The sequence below is a fragment of the Habropoda laboriosa genome, unplaced genomic scaffold, assembly GCF_001263275.1.
Source record: "Habropoda laboriosa isolate 0110345459 unplaced genomic scaffold, ASM126327v1 scaffold90, whole genome shotgun sequence".
Lineage (NCBI taxonomy): Eukaryota > Metazoa > Arthropoda > Insecta > Hymenoptera > Apidae > Habropoda > Habropoda laboriosa.
The window spans coordinates 1,968,493-1,987,435 of record NW_017100218.1 but is presented as its reverse complement, the minus strand read 5'-3'; the positions used below and the strand labels follow the sequence as shown (position 1 = coordinate 1,987,435).

The 18,943-nt window shown below is 36.1% G+C and overlaps 3 protein-coding genes across 5 annotated transcripts; all 3 read left to right on the top strand.

Annotated features, from left to right (window-relative positions):
- The first annotated feature begins 166 nt into the window (after positions 1–166).
- LOC108570940 (transmembrane protein 42) lies at positions 167–1,003 on the top strand. The gene is made up of 3 exons (XM_017932879.1): positions 167–435; positions 565–711; positions 805–1,003. Exons 1-3 carry the CDS (start codon positions 250–252, stop codon positions 952–954), a joined length of 483 nt encoding a protein of 160 aa, XP_017788368.1. The 5' UTR covers positions 167–249; the 3' UTR covers positions 955–1,003.
- Positions 1,004–3,095: 2,092 nt separating this feature from the next.
- On the top strand, positions 3,096–11,192 carry LOC108570939 (dual specificity protein phosphatase 15). Its single transcript, XM_017932878.1, has 8 exons — positions 3,096–3,255; positions 5,490–5,939; positions 7,290–7,406; positions 7,496–7,620; positions 7,790–7,961; positions 8,264–8,442; positions 8,666–8,866; positions 9,526–11,192. The coding sequence occupies exons 2-8, from the start codon at positions 5,919–5,921 to the stop codon at positions 9,749–9,751; spliced, it is 1,041 nt and encodes a 346-aa protein (XP_017788367.1). The 5' UTR covers positions 3,096–3,255; positions 5,490–5,918; the 3' UTR covers positions 9,752–11,192.
- A 3,055-nt stretch (positions 11,193–14,247) lies between these two features.
- On the top strand, positions 14,248–17,276 carry LOC108570900 (BRCA1-associated protein). 3 transcript variants are annotated; one of them, XM_017932829.1, is made up of 7 exons: positions 14,248–14,283; positions 14,363–14,636; positions 15,204–15,474; positions 15,576–15,765; positions 15,838–16,156; positions 16,247–16,671; positions 16,772–17,276. In XM_017932829.1, exons 2-7 carry the CDS (start codon positions 14,558–14,560, stop codon positions 17,150–17,152), a joined length of 1,665 nt encoding a protein of 554 aa, XP_017788318.1. In that variant the 5' UTR covers positions 14,248–14,283; positions 14,363–14,557; the 3' UTR covers positions 17,153–17,276. The 3 variants fall into 3 exon arrangements, with proteins under 3 accessions (XP_017788318.1, XP_017788319.1, XP_017788320.1); XM_017932830.1 differs by lacking the exon at positions 14,363–14,636 and having other exon boundaries at positions 14,249–14,283; XM_017932831.1 differs by lacking the exon at positions 14,248–14,283 and having other exon boundaries at positions 14,580–14,636; positions 15,187–15,474.
- Positions 17,277–18,943: the final 1,667 nt, after the last annotated feature.

Below are 18,943 nucleotides of genomic sequence, written 5' to 3'. Positions count from 1 at the left end.
CATTATTTGAATGTAAAATACGTAATTAGAATATTGATTACCCTTCGAGTAATTATTTTAACGCTCCCGCCATAAAAAAAAGGGCCGGTAGTTATTGCGCATAAAGCATAGATTGATATAGTTCGTTTGTAATACTAGTAGAAGCATCAGTTCCACATCGGTAAGGTTGAAAGTGACGTGGAACTGAAAATAAAATTCTTATTGTTTCATGTGCGAATACTTTAGTGGCGATAACACTGCCTAATAATAATGAAGCGTGAATTGTTAACGGATTCATCTTCATTGTCATCGAGAGAAAGTGAATGTTTCTCAGCAACATGTATTAAAGATAAAAAGCAGGAAGGAAAAGTTCGTTTAGCTGTCATCAGTGGATTTTTTGCAACTGGTGGAAGTCTGTTTGGTAAACTTGCTGGAAATATTGAGTTAGATTCCATAGTAAGTGATGACATGAGTTTCCTATCTTTATTCTTAGTGCAAGGAATTTGTAATAAGAAGATTTGCAATCTTGTATGTAAATTTAGTTTCAAAATTTCCTCAAACACTAACTGTTTATTGTTTAATAAGGTTGGGATGTTATTTAAAGGAATACTCCTAATACTAATGGTAACAAGCAACACCGTGGGATGCACGTTTTTCGTAAAAGCACTCAATGCCAGCGGATCTTCTTTACCGTGTACAATAGCGAGTGCCGCCACTAGTTACGTATGCTCGGTAATTTACTCTTCTATCGATATATATACTGAAACGAGAGCGCAAAGAAAAGAGATCGTATATTTAGATCTGTTTCTACTTTTATTTTTTAAGGCTCTTGCTGGTTTTTTAGTCTTCAACGAATCAACGTCAATGTATTGGTGGTGCGGTATATCTTTCGTTATTCTAGGTCTATTGCTTATTTGTCATGTTCCATCGAAAAAAGATGCTGCGCCTTCTGTGAAGAAGTCGAAGGAAGAATAATTTCGGAAAACAATTTAGAAATTTTTTACCATATTCTTCTTTTTGTACATTATTCATGTTCCAACAGTATTTCACTTTAGTATGTATTCAACTGAATAAATAAATGAACAATCATATTGAGAGTTTCTTTAGGAAAATTTCAAGACCTCCTTTCTTCTTACTTTCGTTTTATACCAATTAATTTTTCCTCGTTAAATTGCGTTGTTATCTAGTAAATCTTTAAAATCTTGTTTCAAATCGGATTAGTAGAGAAATCAGTTATAATGCAATATTTAAACTGTTTTAACAAGTAACACTTTTTAAAGATTTATAAATGAACTTTTCATAGCTACAATTTAGGTTAAGTTACAATTAAATGAAAACGCAAGTAAAAATGAAAAGAAAGTCTAATTTGTTTTTGTAAAAGAAAAGTTACAATTGTGTAAAAAATTATTGAAATCTTAAACAAAGAAAATTCTGTTTACAATTTAGATAATTATTTGTCGCGTGAAATTTCTAAGTGTACGTAATTTGCATAACATGGTTTGAATTTAAGTGAGCATGTGAAAATTAACAGACTTGTTCGTCATTGGTTCTTATTTCTCTCTTTTCCGTCTAGAGAAAAGCAATGAGAAATACGAAAAGAACGCGAGAGAAACCGGCAGGGGAAAAGACCTGAAGTGCACTTGTTTTAGAGAGTAAAGTGGATCTCCGTGCTTGTAATAGCACTGGATAAGAAATGCGAGGAAGAAAAGAATAGAAGATTCTTCCGCCCTATTTCCTTCTACATATGGATATACAAATACTTTTTTGTCTGAGTTGAATCTGATATGCCCTTCAAGTTTACAATCATTTTTTTTCTTTCTTCTCTTTCTTTGCTCGCTTAGTTTCATTTACTATTGACACATTTACAAAACTACTTACACAATATTTAAATACAACTGAATATATATGTATCTATGTATATTTTGAAAATCATTTTAAAGATCATGCCTTGTACAAAACTAAATACAAATACATACTGTACTACGTTTTACTATAAGTAAGTACATAGAACTACCTCTAGGTTCAAACTATTTATTTCTTTATTAAACAAATCATTAAACAAATCGATAAAAAGCGAGCATTCATTTACCCTGGCTATACCACACGTGCACGTGTGTGTGTGTATTAACGTAGGTTAGTAACGAAGCGTCTTACTAGTCCAGGGTTAGTAGCACTTTCTTTACATAGGTAGTGTGGTACCCCAGTTAAAGATATATGTATACCGAGCTGTCCACGAAGTTTCAGTTGACCAGGTTTTCAGTTTGTGGGGCAGGGTCGTGGTTCATAGGTGTATCATGCAGCCGAGAAGGAGGGTATTAGAAGGAGAACGCGAAAGAAGAGCAAGAGGATGGCTTTATCGAGCGGCGGCTGCGCCGCAGTGTTATTCTCTACACTGCCGCCTATCGGCTACCAATCATCCTCGGTTGTCGAGGATTTGGTAGTCTCCTTGTTTTTTCTTTTTTGTTTTTTTTCTTTTTTCTCTAAACGTTTTCTCGTTATCGCAATCGCACATTTGTATCTTAATAAAAAATTGTTCGTAATCTTCTATATCATTAAACGTACAAACTTGAAACGGTAAATCTTGCAAATGTTTACAATCTACTGAGCGCTTAAGCTACTTACGGCGACACTTGTCTCATGTAATTGCACTTCTTCGTAAATTCTCTCATTGTCCAAATCGTTAACGCGCGGCACCTTGTATTTTATTCTCATCGATTTTTTCTCTCTTTTCGTTAAGGGATATATCGAATATTACAACGACCGACAATCTCACTGTAAGCTGCAATCATTCGTCTCACTCGACGTCCTCATTGATATAATTAAACATTTACTTAACAAATCAATGGTTAAATCGTCTTAGACTTGAAAAGACGATCTGTTTTGAGTATTTCTATACATCTTCTCTACCTCGTCAACCTGTCCGTGGTAGCCCTTCCGTTATTCAACGAGTTCTACTGTCCCGTGCACGCGCCTTACTTTCCCCCTCCATCACATCTTTATCCCCACTACGAGCATTTTCTCCCTCTCGGTGGGCGAGTGCCCCTAGATTCTGGCAACGCTTCTCGCAACTGAGACCACGGGACAGTTTTCATACGGCGCACCCTCCTGCCAATCGAGTCGAATACCTGATAGTACCGACAAGCGAGTCTGTGCGTTACGCGGTTCGCGTATCTGTCTGCTAGATCGGTTGCTTCGGCTGCCTGCCTGTTTACTGCGTGCGCGTACACAACCGTGTTAATTAGCAAAAGGTGCCTTTTAACGTGAAAGTGTCGACAGGTAGAGTGGATTATACCCATATCGTATCTCTTATGCTTCTTCCTGTTTCCCGTTGCATTCTCCTTCCTTTCACTACGATCATAATGAGAGGGAGGCCTTTGATTCGCAACGGCAAATTAAAACAAGCGAGAAATCAATTTACGCGGAAGCCACGATTTGTGAAACTAACAAAGAACGGCTCGCACACAAAGTAAATACCAGGAGGATTTTTAATTGATTCAGCTCCCATGGGTCTTATGCGGTAATTTTCGCGAGCCGCGTTGAAAAGAACCGAACGTGCACAATTGCAGCTGTTATCTATCAACGGGATTTCCTCATGCACGACAAAAAACCAACACCGATGAAGCTTTCGCTTATTTTATTGTTTTTTCCTCCTTTTCTCATTTTCGTTACGCATGAAATATTAAAGTAAGATTAATTGGAGCGAACGAAAGTATGTTTGCCTGTTTGTAAATTAAGTCGACGCTGTGCCGCGGGGGGAGATATTTTCATTCGATCGGAACGATAAAACTAAAAGTTTCGATTAAAAATAGCAACCAGTTATTTATTTTCCTATGTATTTCATAAGCAAAAGGGATTACTTAACCGTATTCAATTTCGTCCACGATATATGGTACGTGTAACATAAATGACGTCCTTGAATTACATTCGATAACTTACACGAATTATGATCGATGGCGATACAAATCACGTTTTATCCCGCGATCTTTATTAATTCGTTAACATTAAAGAAAAACTATCTCGTGTTAACGGTTTCAACTCGATACCACTTACAAAAATCAGTTCCACCCACGTTGTTACTATTATTATTAAATATTTACGATAAAGATAAAGATCAGAGAGAGAGAGAGCTGGTACGACACGCTATTATCGCAAAGCATTTTAGATCTCTAAACATAAACGATTTGGGTCATCGCGATGAAAAACCGTTCAATTTTATTTTCACTTCCTCCACTTCCCGTCAACCCTTTTCGTCGTCCACTAAATTTCTTACGTGAATTATTGTCCCGTTGAATTTGACTTTTGCCAGTATCAGCACACGCAAGACCAGCTTCGATTTTCTATTTGGCAGCTGTCCAACTAATACGGTAAAACCAAAGACGCGAAAACTTTTTAATTTATCGCCGTAGGGCAAATAACGATTGTGCCCGTTAGCCGCATTTCATTTCTCACTATAAAGGCCTGCATCCTCTTTTCTTTTTTTCCTTTCTTTTCTTCTACAGATGCATCGTGCAATTTAAATTGTCAGGCAAAATCGGCCGAGAAAATATAGATCCCTTCCGGCCGATTAAATGAAACAAAAGCCCTCCTTTAAATTGCACCGTTTTTCCATATCGAATCCGTAAACTTTGATCGCTCGCAAATGAGTTATCCCGGCTTTTTTTTCCCCCTTTCGTCGCCTACTTTTCACATCGCGGTTCTCTCTCTCTCTCTCTCTTTGTTACCGTGTAATTCTTCAATCGTCGAAAAAAGTCATCGTGTCCACGTATAAATTGTATATTAGTTTGCCCATTGAACCGAAGACAACCAGTATTGATATTTCACTTAACTCGCTCAAACGAATACGCCACTTTTCAGCATTAATTATTCATCAAGCACAATTCGCGAAACTTTCACTTCGATCGGCTCTTGTGAAAATTTCCATGGAACTCCAGCTGATCGTAGAGGAACGCACGCTCGAATCGTTTCTAACTCAGCGTGCTGAAATAAATGCACCGTAAACGCTCTTGCCGCAGATAGGATATGTCCCGGAGGGAAAAAGAAACAGAATGCTTAACACCGCGAAAACGTACACATGCTATGACACGAATATGACACATAGTTGAAAAAAAAAGAGGTGTTTCGTGACAATCAGCTCGATCTTTTGGTTACGAACAAGATTTACGGCACAAAACGTTTCGTTTCTTTCTGTTCCTTTTTTTTTTTTTTTTTTATCTTTCCCCTGCATTTTCCCATGAATAATGGACACATGCCGGCGGAGAGATACAAACGATACCTGAATTAACGCGATCCTTTCTCGTTCTGCGAACCGCAGTGCGTTTCGTAATTCGCTAGGAGAAACCACGGCGAGATATTCCTGTTAATTTCTTTCATAATCAAAACTCACGCGAGCGTAAAAAGGAAAAATTTTTGAAAACAAAAAAGAAACAGAAAGAACGTGTCGGTGTTTGCAATAATAATAATAATAAAAGAAAAAAAAGGAGGAATTAAACGAAGAGATTTGGAACTTTTAGTGTAGAGATTACAAGGCGGAAGGAGTATTAACCAAGAGGGAACATGCTGGCACGAACAACATACCGCATTATGAGAAGAACGTTCGACGACTTCGATGGTTTCAATTAAGCGGCGTAATCAAGTCAATCAGAAACTCGTGTAACAGCTTCAAGAATCCATCTTCAACGATGATGCTGAAGGAGGGACGCGACGGCAGCCACGAACAAAACTGTTGTCCAACAATAAGATCATCGGGGAGCGAGCTCGAGAGACGAAAGATAAGAGAGGATCGTCGAATCGTCCCAAGCGTGTCGACCGATTAAACCGATAGTTTCTTTCTCTTTTTTTTTTTCCTTTCTTTCCTTCCCTCCTTTTTCTTTTTTATCGCGAATCTACGATTCCGCCTGTAGCCCGAGGGAATTTCGCGCGCAATAACGTAAACTGGCACCATGGGGAATGGCATGAATAAGGTGAGCAATCATTTCACCGTTTACAACACAATTTTCTGTCATCATTCTTACACACCGGGAACATGTGAAATCGTACGATACTAGGAAAAGAAGAAAAAAGAAACGCCACACACGCGTCGAAATAGGTGAAATGCAATTGAAATGGTGTGACAACGAAACATTATTTCGTGTGTCATGCGAGGGTAATTTCCGCGAAGTGAAACGTAAAGTTAATACGTTTCGAAGTGAAGAAAAAAGAGAAAAAATGGAATAAAATAAAACGCGTTCTCGATTTCGTTGCTCGACGTTCCTTATCACCCGTGTGTATGTGTGTGCACCTAACTGTATCGAGTATGCTAACGATGCACGTGCTTCTACGTCTGATTTCCTCGGTTTCACTGTGTACACATATACCTATATATATATATAGATGCGTATTATAAAATCATTACACCGTCGCCGTTAATTTTATCTGTCCTAGATACCGAAACTGAACAACATCCTTTATTTCACATCTTACATTCGATATTCGGAGAAACAGCTTTTATCTTTGTTCTATCGCGTCAAAGTCGTACCACCGCGCGGTATGAGGTAATGCGGCAGTTGTTACATCAGGCGTGTGCCAGAAATTTCGGCTGGTTTTGCCGGGGAAAAGAAAACCCTCGGAGATTTTACCCGTGAAAATCAGACGGGTCTGTAAACCGGTTCTATTGTTAGGCGGCGTCGTACGGTGCATAATATCGTTGGCCTGATGCACACCCGAGATTTCAATCGATGCTCCCCGATGAAAAGTTAAGTAGAGAGACCCCTGGTACCATTGTTCTCCGCACACCTTCCGACACACCTCCCCGCGCGGGTTGTTCACGATCATCAAAGACCATCATCGCCTTCGCTTAAAAATGCGGCATCGATTAAACGATTACAGGCAGTCCTTCTCTCGCCTGGCCTATACACACGTTTCGAGTGATCCATCCATAAAGATGAATGATTAATAGTAGAAGCACCTGTGCATCAAAAAACCTCCGCCTCTATCGATTTTTTTTCTCTCCCTCGAACCACGTTATCTCGACGTTCGCGTATCTCGAGTGCCGCTCGACTTTTTTCTCTCTTCACGCTAATTGCAATAGGAGAAGCGTCAACTCGATGCTGAATGTAAAACGTTCGTCACCGTGTGCGCGCGGTTCAAGTATCACTCGTTACCCGTATCTAATGATTCTAATAATGAACCACTTTTGGATGCGCGGAGAATTTAAATGGTTCTAATTAAGGGAAACGCGACACGTACAGAGAAATATCGACAGCAAGTGTTATATGTGTATGTATACTGTACGTAGGAATAACATGTTGTGTGTATGCGTGTGTGCGAAACAGGTACTCCCTGGTCTTTACATCGGGAATTATCACGACAGTAAAGATGCCGACCAGTTGGAACGATTCGAGATCACGCATATTCTGGCGATCCACGATACAGCCCGCCGATTGCATCCGGTGAGTATTGCCCGAAAGTAACTTCACTTTCATGTGTCGAACTTTTGTACCCAGTTTGTACCGTGATGTGTTTAACGAATTGTTCGTAGGACAAGCATTATTTGTGTATATTGGCGGCGGATAGTCCGGATCAGAATCTGTCTCAATATTTCTCTCTGTGTAATGATTTTATTCACGCCGCACGTCTACGCGGTGGAAACGTCCTAATACACTGGTGCGTACAATTCTAGGGCATTTAAATGCCGTCCCTTTGTATATACGATTGTACAGACTATGGAGTAACGTTTCTGTGTATTTTCTTCTTTCTTTGCCTTCACTTAAACGACAATTAACAAACCGATTTCCATCTGAAAAGCATTCACCGGACCGATATTCGGTTGCAGCTTAGCCGGTATGTCGAGAAGCGTCACAGTAGCAGTGGCCTATATTATGAGTACCACCAATCTTTCATGGAAAGAGGCACTTAAAGTTGTCAGAGTAGGTCGTTCCATTGCCAATCCAAACGTCGGTTTTCAGCAACAGCTGAAAGATTTCGAGTCCAGCCGATTGCACGAGGTATTTGAATTAATGGCTCGGTCGAGTATACAACTCGGATCGCCCTTTTTATGCTCCTACGATACCTTTTCAAAGATTCGACGTAATTAACACACAGTTGATTCTCCAAATTAGGAAGATGAATTTGTTCGTGTTTCGTTTATCTGTCGAATTTTAAGATTTCTTTTTGTCTTCTTTTTTTTATAGTAAATGCTTCACGTTTACGCACGATGAATGCACGAAGATAGAGAGAGAGAGAGAGAGAGAGAGAAACGTGAGATCTTTTAAATGAAAAGAAATAAGATTGAATATCGTTGACGTAGGAACGACGCAGGTTGAAGGAACGATTCCCAAGCTTGGCTCTCGCAGAATCCGATGCAGAAGTGTGCCGTTCTACTTTAAGAAATTACGAAACCATGGCATTGGCACGAGAAGTGTGCGAGGGAAAATGTGCCATGGGCCGTCCTTGTCCAACTGGACTATGTAGGCAACCTTCCAAAAGGTTTGTTGCTTTCCTCTTTTTTTCCGTTTTTTTTCTTTTTTTCTTTTTCTAATTCTGACCGACTCGCGCGAATCCCTTTGTAGCTGTCAGATAACACACATCTATCATGAGTTGATCCTCCGTTTCCCTGCTATCCTCAATGCTCGTAGACAATATTAATCTCTGGGAAACAGAGATGAAAATAATATCACAGGATCGTTTGATCTTTCCTTTGTGTACACAGAAGCCCAAGAAGGAAAGCATCCACAGGCAGCACCAGTAGCTTGAACACAGGCAGAACGCCGCCACAAACACCGAGAATGCTACCATCCGCACCACCTTCACCTGCTATGCAAAGATCAACCAGCGTGCTGTCGACTTCCAGGCCAAGAAGTGGTCCTGCTGGTTTGCATTACTATACCGGGGGATCTGCGCCTCCTTCCAGGTAATATTGCACAGTATACGTGTCGTAGAATCGAGTGGTATAGTTATAGAACATTAGCGAAGATTCTAAACTTGATTGTCGCATGTTTCTGTCACGTTTGCTTCTAAAAGAAGCTTTGCAGGTTTAGGCGAGTAAAGAATATATGGGTACGTTGTCTGTGAAGTTTGTAGATTCCTCCATGTAATCGTAGACACTTTTCGAAACTATTCGTATAAATGTCGAGGAGATTAAAAAGACGTGTTTGTCATGCCAAAAACACGTAATTTTATCTGAGAATTGAGAATAGGTTGACACATTAGTTGTTCATCCAGGTTTACATGGCTTACTGCCACAGGTACCGGCCATGTGTCGTTAGTTTTTAAGATCACTGTAGCCCCTGTATCTTGACGTGCCCTATATTCGCTGATGTATGGAGGGTTGCTCGATTGCGGGGATATTTTCAAACGTTGACAACTAAACAACGAAGCTTCAAACGAAATTCTTTTATTCTTCATTTTCGTCTTGTATCGGCTTCTAGAATCATCCCTTAAATTTTCTATCGATAATTCCCAAAAATTAAATACGGCTGTTAACTTTCGATCTTCGTTCAACGAAGTAGTGTCACTTTAGGCAACAATTCCTCTGACAATTGCTTTTCTTTTTCAATGTTAAACCATCAGGGCGGTGTCTAGAGTCGACTTATCAGGCGCAGTGGCTTGCAGCAGTAGCAGCACGAGTCTAGCATCGGTGGGCAGATCAGGCATGTCCAGTAGCAATTGGCGATTAACCTCTGGATCTGCTCCGAACACGCCACGACCAACGCCACCGGTTTCTCCGCAACGTTGGCCTAGACGAGCTTCTAATCGACAAACACCTCCTTTGGAAACGCCGTCAACGACGACGTAGCACTTGCGGAACTTCGCTTCGTTCTCAACCTTGCCAGAGTAATCTCGAAGCTGATTCACTCAGCGGGCATACGCTGCGTCGTCTACACGTGATCATAGCCGATGCTCGTATTATACAAGCGTATCAGCAACGAGCTCAATAATTTCGTTGCGATTGTGTTGCATGACAAAGAGAGGAAAGAAACAAAAAGTATCGAGAAGAATGAAGTTGCAAAACAAGTCGAGAGAGAGATAATTTCAGCGACAAAGGAAGCAAGCTGTAATTAAGCTACGTAACGATGCACCTGATCGTGCAAGTTCTTCTAAAAACGAGTCTTTCAATGAAATCGCTTATTTCCGGCGAAATTCGCCGCCACGAAGATGCAGAAATTGTACATGCAACTTTGAACAGCAAGCTGAACGAGAAAACGCATCACCTATCGAACCAAATCGCGAATTCAGCAAAGCAGAGGCTAACGAACAAGTTTTAACTAATTAATATCCGAGGATAATTGTCCTGTCGATTGTGCAAAAAATCTAGCGAGGAAAGAACAGAACAAACAAACAAAGAGAAACAAAAGCTGTGTCTAATATTAAAGTTTCTTAAAACGTCTGCGGGACTCGTTAAGAGGGACTCGTAGAAAAACAAAAAAGAAAACCGCACAAGATATTTTCTTTTCGCTCAAAGCGAAACGCGTAAAATCGAAATTATACCACAAGCATAATATGGCCCCGGGAGGTGCAACGCAGCAGCAATTACAATTTCGAAACGCGTTTGTTCGCGCGGAAAGAGGGAATCGCGCGATTCTCCTGATTATTAAAACGTCGACACGAATGCCAACTGACGCGATAATGATTTCGAACGCGCGTGATAGCGATCACCGACAATCTTGCGTACGATTCTAGGACTTCTTGTTAATTAACCTTTTTTTAAGGCGTATTATGAAAGTTGTTTACCACGAACGACGAAGCTACCATGCGAAGAACAACCGATTCAATCGAACATGTCCAAAACGGATCCTTCGTGCTTCAGAGCTCGTATAAGAAACCAAAGACAAAAGAGAAAAGAAGGAGAAGAAGAAGAGAAAGAAGAAGAAAAAAAAAACAGAAAAACAATTTATTCGTAGAGGTATCTCGTTTACTTTCTCTCCCCCACCCAAAACACTATCGTTGTTATCCAAGAGAAGAAAAAAACCAAAAAAAGAAGAAACCGTAGAATTCGCTGTTAGAGAGGTACGAGAAGAAAAATCGTTGCATCGAAAAGAAAAGATACGTCGTCTCATTCTAATCCGATCGGTGAAATTCACGTTCGAAGGTGAAACGTGGTGAATTTCGACGATCTTGTTGGACATCTGTAATTCATCTAAGTTCATTTAGCTGGTTAAAATATCAACGACACCGTTAGCGTGCTGCAATTTTCTTTCCTTACGATGCATTTTCATTTGCATACACTATTGTTGTACTTAAACAACACAAAACCAGCTGCTTCGGATAATCAATTACTTATCGTTCCTCTTCGTCGATTATCAGAGCTTCGATAGCGATCGTTCGCTGTTTGCGTTGAACATTTTTTCGTATTTTGTCATTTTGGTTTCTCTTAGAAACGTAATTACGCGAGTGATATAGAATTACCAAGTAGAAACCGTCTCGAGTAAGAGTACCTCGAAGAGCGAGATACATATGACGTCTAAGAAATTCTCAATTGCTCGAAGGAAACAAGGGAGAGACAAGGGTGAAGAACGCGGATTCGTTGTTCCTCGAATCGTTCCATTGAGTTTGTTCGCAACCGTCCATTGCAGTTGTTGGATTTGTAGCGAAAACCACGCTGTTTAGCGCAAAAGTTGTTAATCCAAAAGAAAGCATATATGTGCGCGCATACACACATATTTAAAAAAACAAACCGTGTGCCGATTAGAGAAGTATTTTATGCACACGAATGTTCACGTTGCGTTGAAAATCGGACAATTTTCGTCTACGTTTAGTCGTTTCGACGCAAAAAGAAAGAAAAGAAATCTCGATTAGTTAACTTTTCTATTATTTTCTGCCGCGGAATTTTACTCGAGGCATACGTAACTCGGTTTCAAATCTGTATATACTCTAAGATACTTTTCTAAGATGAGAAAAAAGAAAGAATAATTATGAACGACAAGTAACACACTGTTTAAGAGTGTCTTATTTTCAGCACAATGTTTCTGCGTGTGCATAAAATCCTAATCTCGGCATCGTACGCCTTGTATGCATACATATACACTTTGTAGGCATACGTTGTTGCAAAGAGATTTCAGAAAATTTTATATCTTGTTGGCAATGGTGATTATTATGCGACTATGTCGTAGATTAGATAGAAAAGTTGTTATTCTTTCGTGCACCCGACGTACGGATTCACGCGACGAGTGAGAAATTGCAGAAGAAAAACCGAGAAAAGAGAGAAAAAAGAGAAGAAGGGTTCGCAAGCGGATCTTCGATATCATCCACCTTCTATCATCGAAGCATATTTTTCTCGACGCGCGTGATAGACACACATTTATTTTTCTAGGATCATCCGACATCATCGTTAGACTTAAAGAGAAGAATCAATTTTAGAGTCGTAGATATATATATATATAAGAAAAGGAAAAAAAAAAAAACGCGCAGTTTAAGAGTAATAAAAAAGCGCCCGTTTCATTCGACATTTTAGCGTTATTCAATCTGGAGGATGATTGGAACAATTTCACCACGGAGAAGAAGAAGAAGAAGAAACGTAACAAGCGAAATTGTTAAAATCATTCTCTCAACGTAGGCAATGTACTCTTTTGGATAAATCTGATCGTCAGAGCCTATGCCGAACTGATAGAATTAATCGATCGTTCAGTTTCGCTCTATTTTCTGTATTCATCATTTCGTTATTGTTAATTGTTAGATTAAAATAGAGCGTGCATGTTAACCGAGCAATAATGTAGGGGATTTTCACGATTTGAAATTTGATCTAGATGAATAGCGAGATTAGTTTTAATCAGTGCCGGTGTGAGACCAAATTATCATATCGATCAGTTCAAAAGAGTACAGGTTGTGATAATGTTAAAAATTCACGAAATATTTTTTATATAAACTTATTGTTTTCAAGGTTTTGCTCGATAACGACATATCGCTGTTGTATTAATTAAATATATATACATATACATATACACAGATACACAACGCTTGACCATTTAAGTACGAAGATGTAATATACACATATTTGTAGAGAACAAAAAATTCTTCATGAACCGCAACATTTTTTTTCTTTTTTTTTTTCTTTCGAGCTCCGTTCTCTCTCATCTGTAGGACTTTTTCTTTCGTTTGAACGTGCAACGATAATTGAGTATAATTTTAACAGATAGTTGAAATATCCGATATGTTCACCGAACGTGTCATATTTTTTATCCGATGCTTGTGCTATACAATCTTAGGTTGTGACTACGAGAATAAAATACATGAAAAAACGAAAAAAAAAAAAAAAATAATGAAAAAGGCGAGAAAAGTAGCGAAAGGATAAGGAAGCACCTTTGAAAATTGGGAAATAATTCAATTTACGCTTAAATAGGGTAACTTTTGAAAACAGTTTAAGTCGCTGTACCCCACTTTCTCTTGAGACATTCAGCGAACAATACGAGACATCGTATTGTTCGATATTCTTTTTCATCAAACACTAAATGCGGGATCAAATAAAAGACAAATGTTATATATTATTTTTTTAAATATATGTAAATGAGGAAAAATGATGAACGTAATAACACGTATAAAAGTAATGTTAAAGAAAAAGAATTCGTCGTAAAACTTTCGAACTTTACTGTACAGTTTTTTCATAGAACACGGAAACATGTTAAAAGCGACTTATGCTTTCAAAATTTATCTATATGACAATGAGTTTTTACACAAACGAGGAATAGATTCTATGCTTCGTCTGTGATTTTTACTATATTTATAAAGTACCAATAAGTTTCAGGATTCCGCTGTTTAAAAAGAAAAATATATATAACGTTCTTTCGAAATTCACGGCGCCTAATATTTTATATTTTCTACTGAACTGTGTGAAGTTTGTTCCGATAACTTATACACGTTGTCCAATATTCTTTCTGATTCTGAAAACTGTTTGATACTTGGCGTGATTATATCATTCGTTGAAATATATTTTGAACAATTTTAAGCCTCTCAAAGAAAAAGAGCGTAAAAAAAAGGTAACGCGTTTTAATTTTATGTTACATATTTAATAAATGTACCATTCTTCAATAATGATTATGAAATATAGTCTGGAAAATTTTGGTAACAATTTAATAAAACTTCTGGCGCTTCTACAAACAATTTTGCAATATGTTTATTTCTTTTTGTTAATAAAAAATAGCGAAGATTAGGATCTGTAATATTTTATAGAATTAAAAAAAAAAAAGCATAAAGAATATAGTATTTTATTTGATTTAATAAGAATAACGAACATCAGATGGCGCGGTACGAATACTTTTTAAACGTGGGAGTTTCCCATTTAAAACAATAGATTGTATCTGATTGACGAAGGATAAGCGAAAAGGGAGAAAATAGGTAATAAATTGTGACTGTCACAATTCATTGTATTCATCACTTTGCATAATCAGAATGTAATCAGTCTATTACCATTTAGTAGTAATTACGGAGAAAAAAAAAAGCAATGAATGGAAGATAAATTTAACCTGTGAATCGCTAAACAGAGTGACACTTTGTAAGGTCGTTGTCAGTTGATCATGGGGAATGTTTAAAGGGTTAGCAAGTACTTAAGAATAGTGAGCACAATGATAAATTTGTTTGTAATAATGCGCAATAAGTATTACTTCATGGGATGAGTTCCTCTCTTATTTCGGTGACTCTCTGCGTTATTCGCGTTGAGATTGTTGACGAGAACTCTGAAGAATCGAATGGTAAATATTTGCTTGCATTTTATATTAAAACAGTAACATTCAGCTGTTTTTGTTAACTTGCACCCTATTTATTTTTATAATTAATGACCCGATCAATCTTTTTGCTTACAAATCTTTACAAGGTTATGTTGTTTGTCATAACAATGTTGTATCTATATTATTACCTCTTGTAAAACTCTATGTAACTTTGAAGATAAAATAGTGTTCGTAAAAAAATTCGTAAATAAATAAAATTTTTTAACAGGAATATCTTTATTTTTTATTTACATATAACTAAACAGATGTTAGGCTTGCAAAATATTAAGATTTTATAATTTAGATAGTGTTGTACTATGTTGTACATATTTTGTTCTTTACATTTTTTGATACATTATAATGTTAGATTGTAGTATAAAGCTTTCTGTTTATTTTTTATTTTAGTATTATTAAATGTATTTAAAGCAGTTTTAAAAAATAAGATTTTCAAATACTTAATATTTAAAGATTGCTAAAAGAATCATTTAAAGTACAAAAAAGATCATACTTTCTTTGTATCATGATTAATTCACAGTGGATTTCGTAATCCAGGCGCAATGGCTGCCAAGATGAGGGGTCGCAGAGAACCAACCAAGATAAATATGGAGAATTGCACAAATCTTATAGAAAAGCAAGAAACAACACTTCCTTCTCAGGGAACTAGCAAATCTAGTTTTACTTCTAGGGCTAATTCTAAGGAAAATACTTATGATGATTCAGAGAAAGCTGGTGCAAGTGCTTGTGCCTGTGATCAAATTAATTTCATTTCTGGAAATCCATTTGTTGAAGTGACCAAAGGAATTATACATTTATATAAAGAAAAGTATGCATTCTGTATTATTACTATTTAATTATAATTATTCACATAATAAATTGTAATCATTTGTTATATGTTTAATAATATTTAATAATATTAACTTTTAGCAAATTAACAGATATACATCATGCAGCAGAACGTACCCAAACTATCTGCATTCTCTCAGTTCCAGCTACAATGACTTGTCATGATCTTTTAAGGTTTACAGCACCTTGCCATCAAGATATTCAACATTTTAGGATCCTTAGAGATGGCAGTCCTAATCAATATATGGCATTAATTACCTTTAAATCTGCGGTAATTATAATCAATTGTTTGTATGCATTAATTATATGACACTCTAATGATAAGTTTTATCTAATATTCCAGAGTGCAGCAACAGAATTTTATGGTTCTTTTAATGGTACTCCATATAATTCTTTTGAACCAGATGTTATCTGCCATATGGTATTTGTGTATAGTGTAGAAGTAACATATAATGCTATGCCCCTCTCTGGACACACAGAATTACCACTTTGTCCAGTTTGCTTAGAGAGAATGGATGAAAGTGTAGATGGGATTTTAACAATTTTGTGCAACCATACATATCATGCAAGTTGTCTAGCCAAATGGGGAGACACCTCTTGTCCAGTTTGTAGATATGCTCAAACACCAGAACCAGTTGCAGATAGTTATTGTATGGAATGCAGTACGTAGATACTAAATGCTGTTGCTTTCTTCTTATTAATTAAAGAAAAGAGATAACGGAAATTGTGAAAGTTATACAAATATTTTTCAGATACTGGCGAGAGCAATGATGTTTTATGGATCTGCCTAATATGTGGACATATAGGTTGTTCACGATATCATCAAGGACATGCTTTTCAACACTATCATGAAACACACCACTGTTATGCTATGCATTTAGAGAGCAACAGAGTTTGGGACTATGTTGGAGATAATTTCGTTCATCGGTTATTGCAAAATAAAGATGGAAAAATGGTTGAGGGTGGTCCTACAGCAACTAAAGCTGAAGGTGCTGCAATGGAAGAAAAAGTGGATTCCGTACAGTTGGAATTTACATATCTTTTAACATCACAATTAGAAACTCAAAGACAGTATTTCGAAGATAGACTAGCACGACTAGAACAACATTCTGTATTACAAACTACAGAACTTAGAGAAAAACTAGGTCAAGTATCAGAAGAAAATGCCAAAGTTAAGGTAAATTAGATTTTGAAAGTGAACATAATTTTTTTTTTTTTTTTTTCCAGAATTTATCTTCTAGTATCAGAGTTGGAATAACTTTTATTGTATATTTCAGGAACAGTTAGCAACATTAAGTCGGGAGAAGCAAAATGTAGATAAACGACTGCAACAAGTTAGTAATAAATTAGTACAAGTACAAGCAGAACTAACTGAAGAAAAAGAATTACGAAAGGCATTAGAATTAAATCAAGCTTCTTGGCAAGATAAATATAAAACACTAGAAAATGAAATGACCGAATGTCAAAGGACAAAGCAGGTCGAAGTCTCAAATTTAACGGAACAAGTGCAAGATTTAATGTTTTATCTTGATGCTCAAAAGAAAGTTGAAAATTCAGAATTACGAGAAGAAATTGCATCAGGTCGTATAGTGATTCCGGAAACCTCTACTTCTGCTAAGAAGACCACCCGACCTTCTAAATCTCGCAAAAAACGTTGATGCTCTTTACTGATATTCTATGTAAAAATTGAGTTTTAAATCGTATTTGAAAATTAAGAACTAATTTTGTATCATGCTCTTAATTATGTCAAAATAAATACCTAAATTTTTTACTGGTTTTAAACAGTAGAAACCTTAAAATGTAGTAAGACGAAAGCCATATTTAATGCTATAAATTACCAGATTTTATAATTTTCAAGTGAAATTTAACACAAATTTTCAGAAGTATATATTTTTTTAATGTTTACTTTTTTTCGAAGTAAAATCGATTTGTGAAATCGTACTTCTTAAATATAAATTGATGCAACATATGTATGCACAAAACCTGTTAAATGAAAGTTTCAAAATTTTCTTGCCAATGTGATACTTGAAATAACGTATAAAAATACTAGTTATATTTTGTTAATTTGATTCTAACTGAACTTGTACCAATGTTCATTAGATGATTATAGTTTCCATAAAAACTATGAATATTTAAATCCTTCTACTACAAATTCCTATTTTCTATAACAAGTACTTTGAATGAATGCGATTTCAAATGTAAAAATTATTCAATCTCAAAATAAACACATCTATTCAAATACAAACATGGTTTATATGTAGATCGCACCTTTTCAATTATTAAATTAATAAAATTCTATTTGTAGAAATATGCATATTATTAAAATTGTTATACTTTTTCTTCAATTTATCGATAAATACTATAATAAATATGATTAATTATTGTACTTTAAATCACATAATATCTAGTACTTCATGAATTGATAATTGAATAATCACGTAATACATACACGTGTCTATATACACTTAAATAAACTTCATTTACTTAAAATTAATTTTTCATTCACCTATTCTGAAAAATGAAAAAAAGTACATCTTTGCCTCTTTTATCCACAACACGTTTATCTCAAACATTTTTACTGAATTCAGAATGAATATAATATCTTACATTTGGAGTAATTGTTTATCACATTTTTACATATTTTTAGTTCACATTATCATTTGCTTTATGGTAAATATTATTTTCCTTACATAAACAAGGATTAAATACGGTATTGGTACTTGTAATAAAAATACAAAGAAAAACTTATTTAAAAAAGTACCTCAATACATAATTTTTATTAAGGTATACACATGTTGCTGATTTATAGGTTTTTTTTTTGTTTTTTTTTTTAATGATAATAATTATCCTATTTTTATTCTCATAAGAGTACGAGTCGCTTTTAGACAATTATTAATTGCCAACACAATTCGTTGGCCCAGTTATAAAATAAAACTGATATACATATTTACATTATCTACAACTGCATTCAATTAGAATGCACATGTTTAACTAAACGATTGCACATTTGGACGTCGATGTTGGTCATGCATGTAAATAAGTTTCATTTAATGACTGATGATATTAAAAATTGTATTTAACTATTAACGAAACACAGTTTCTTCCTGCCCGAGAAGAAAGCCGAACAATTATACATTATCAATTCTAAAGGGTAATTTGCTAAATAACTATTAACAAGTACAAACTCAAAGTGTAGTATAGAAATAGTATAATTATCTTAAAAATGTTTCATGTAGTTTTGTTTAGATTTACATGAACGGTTTGTAGAAACTCAGTTTCGTAACAACAACACGTCCTTCGTACGGTTCAACGTATTTTGAATACATGTAATAATTTAGAGCTCCTTTATTCATACTGCTCTCTTGAATTTAAATGATGTATGTTCTGTCAAACATTTTAATATAAAACAATTAGCTAGTAACACTTAACACAGTATCATTATATTATAT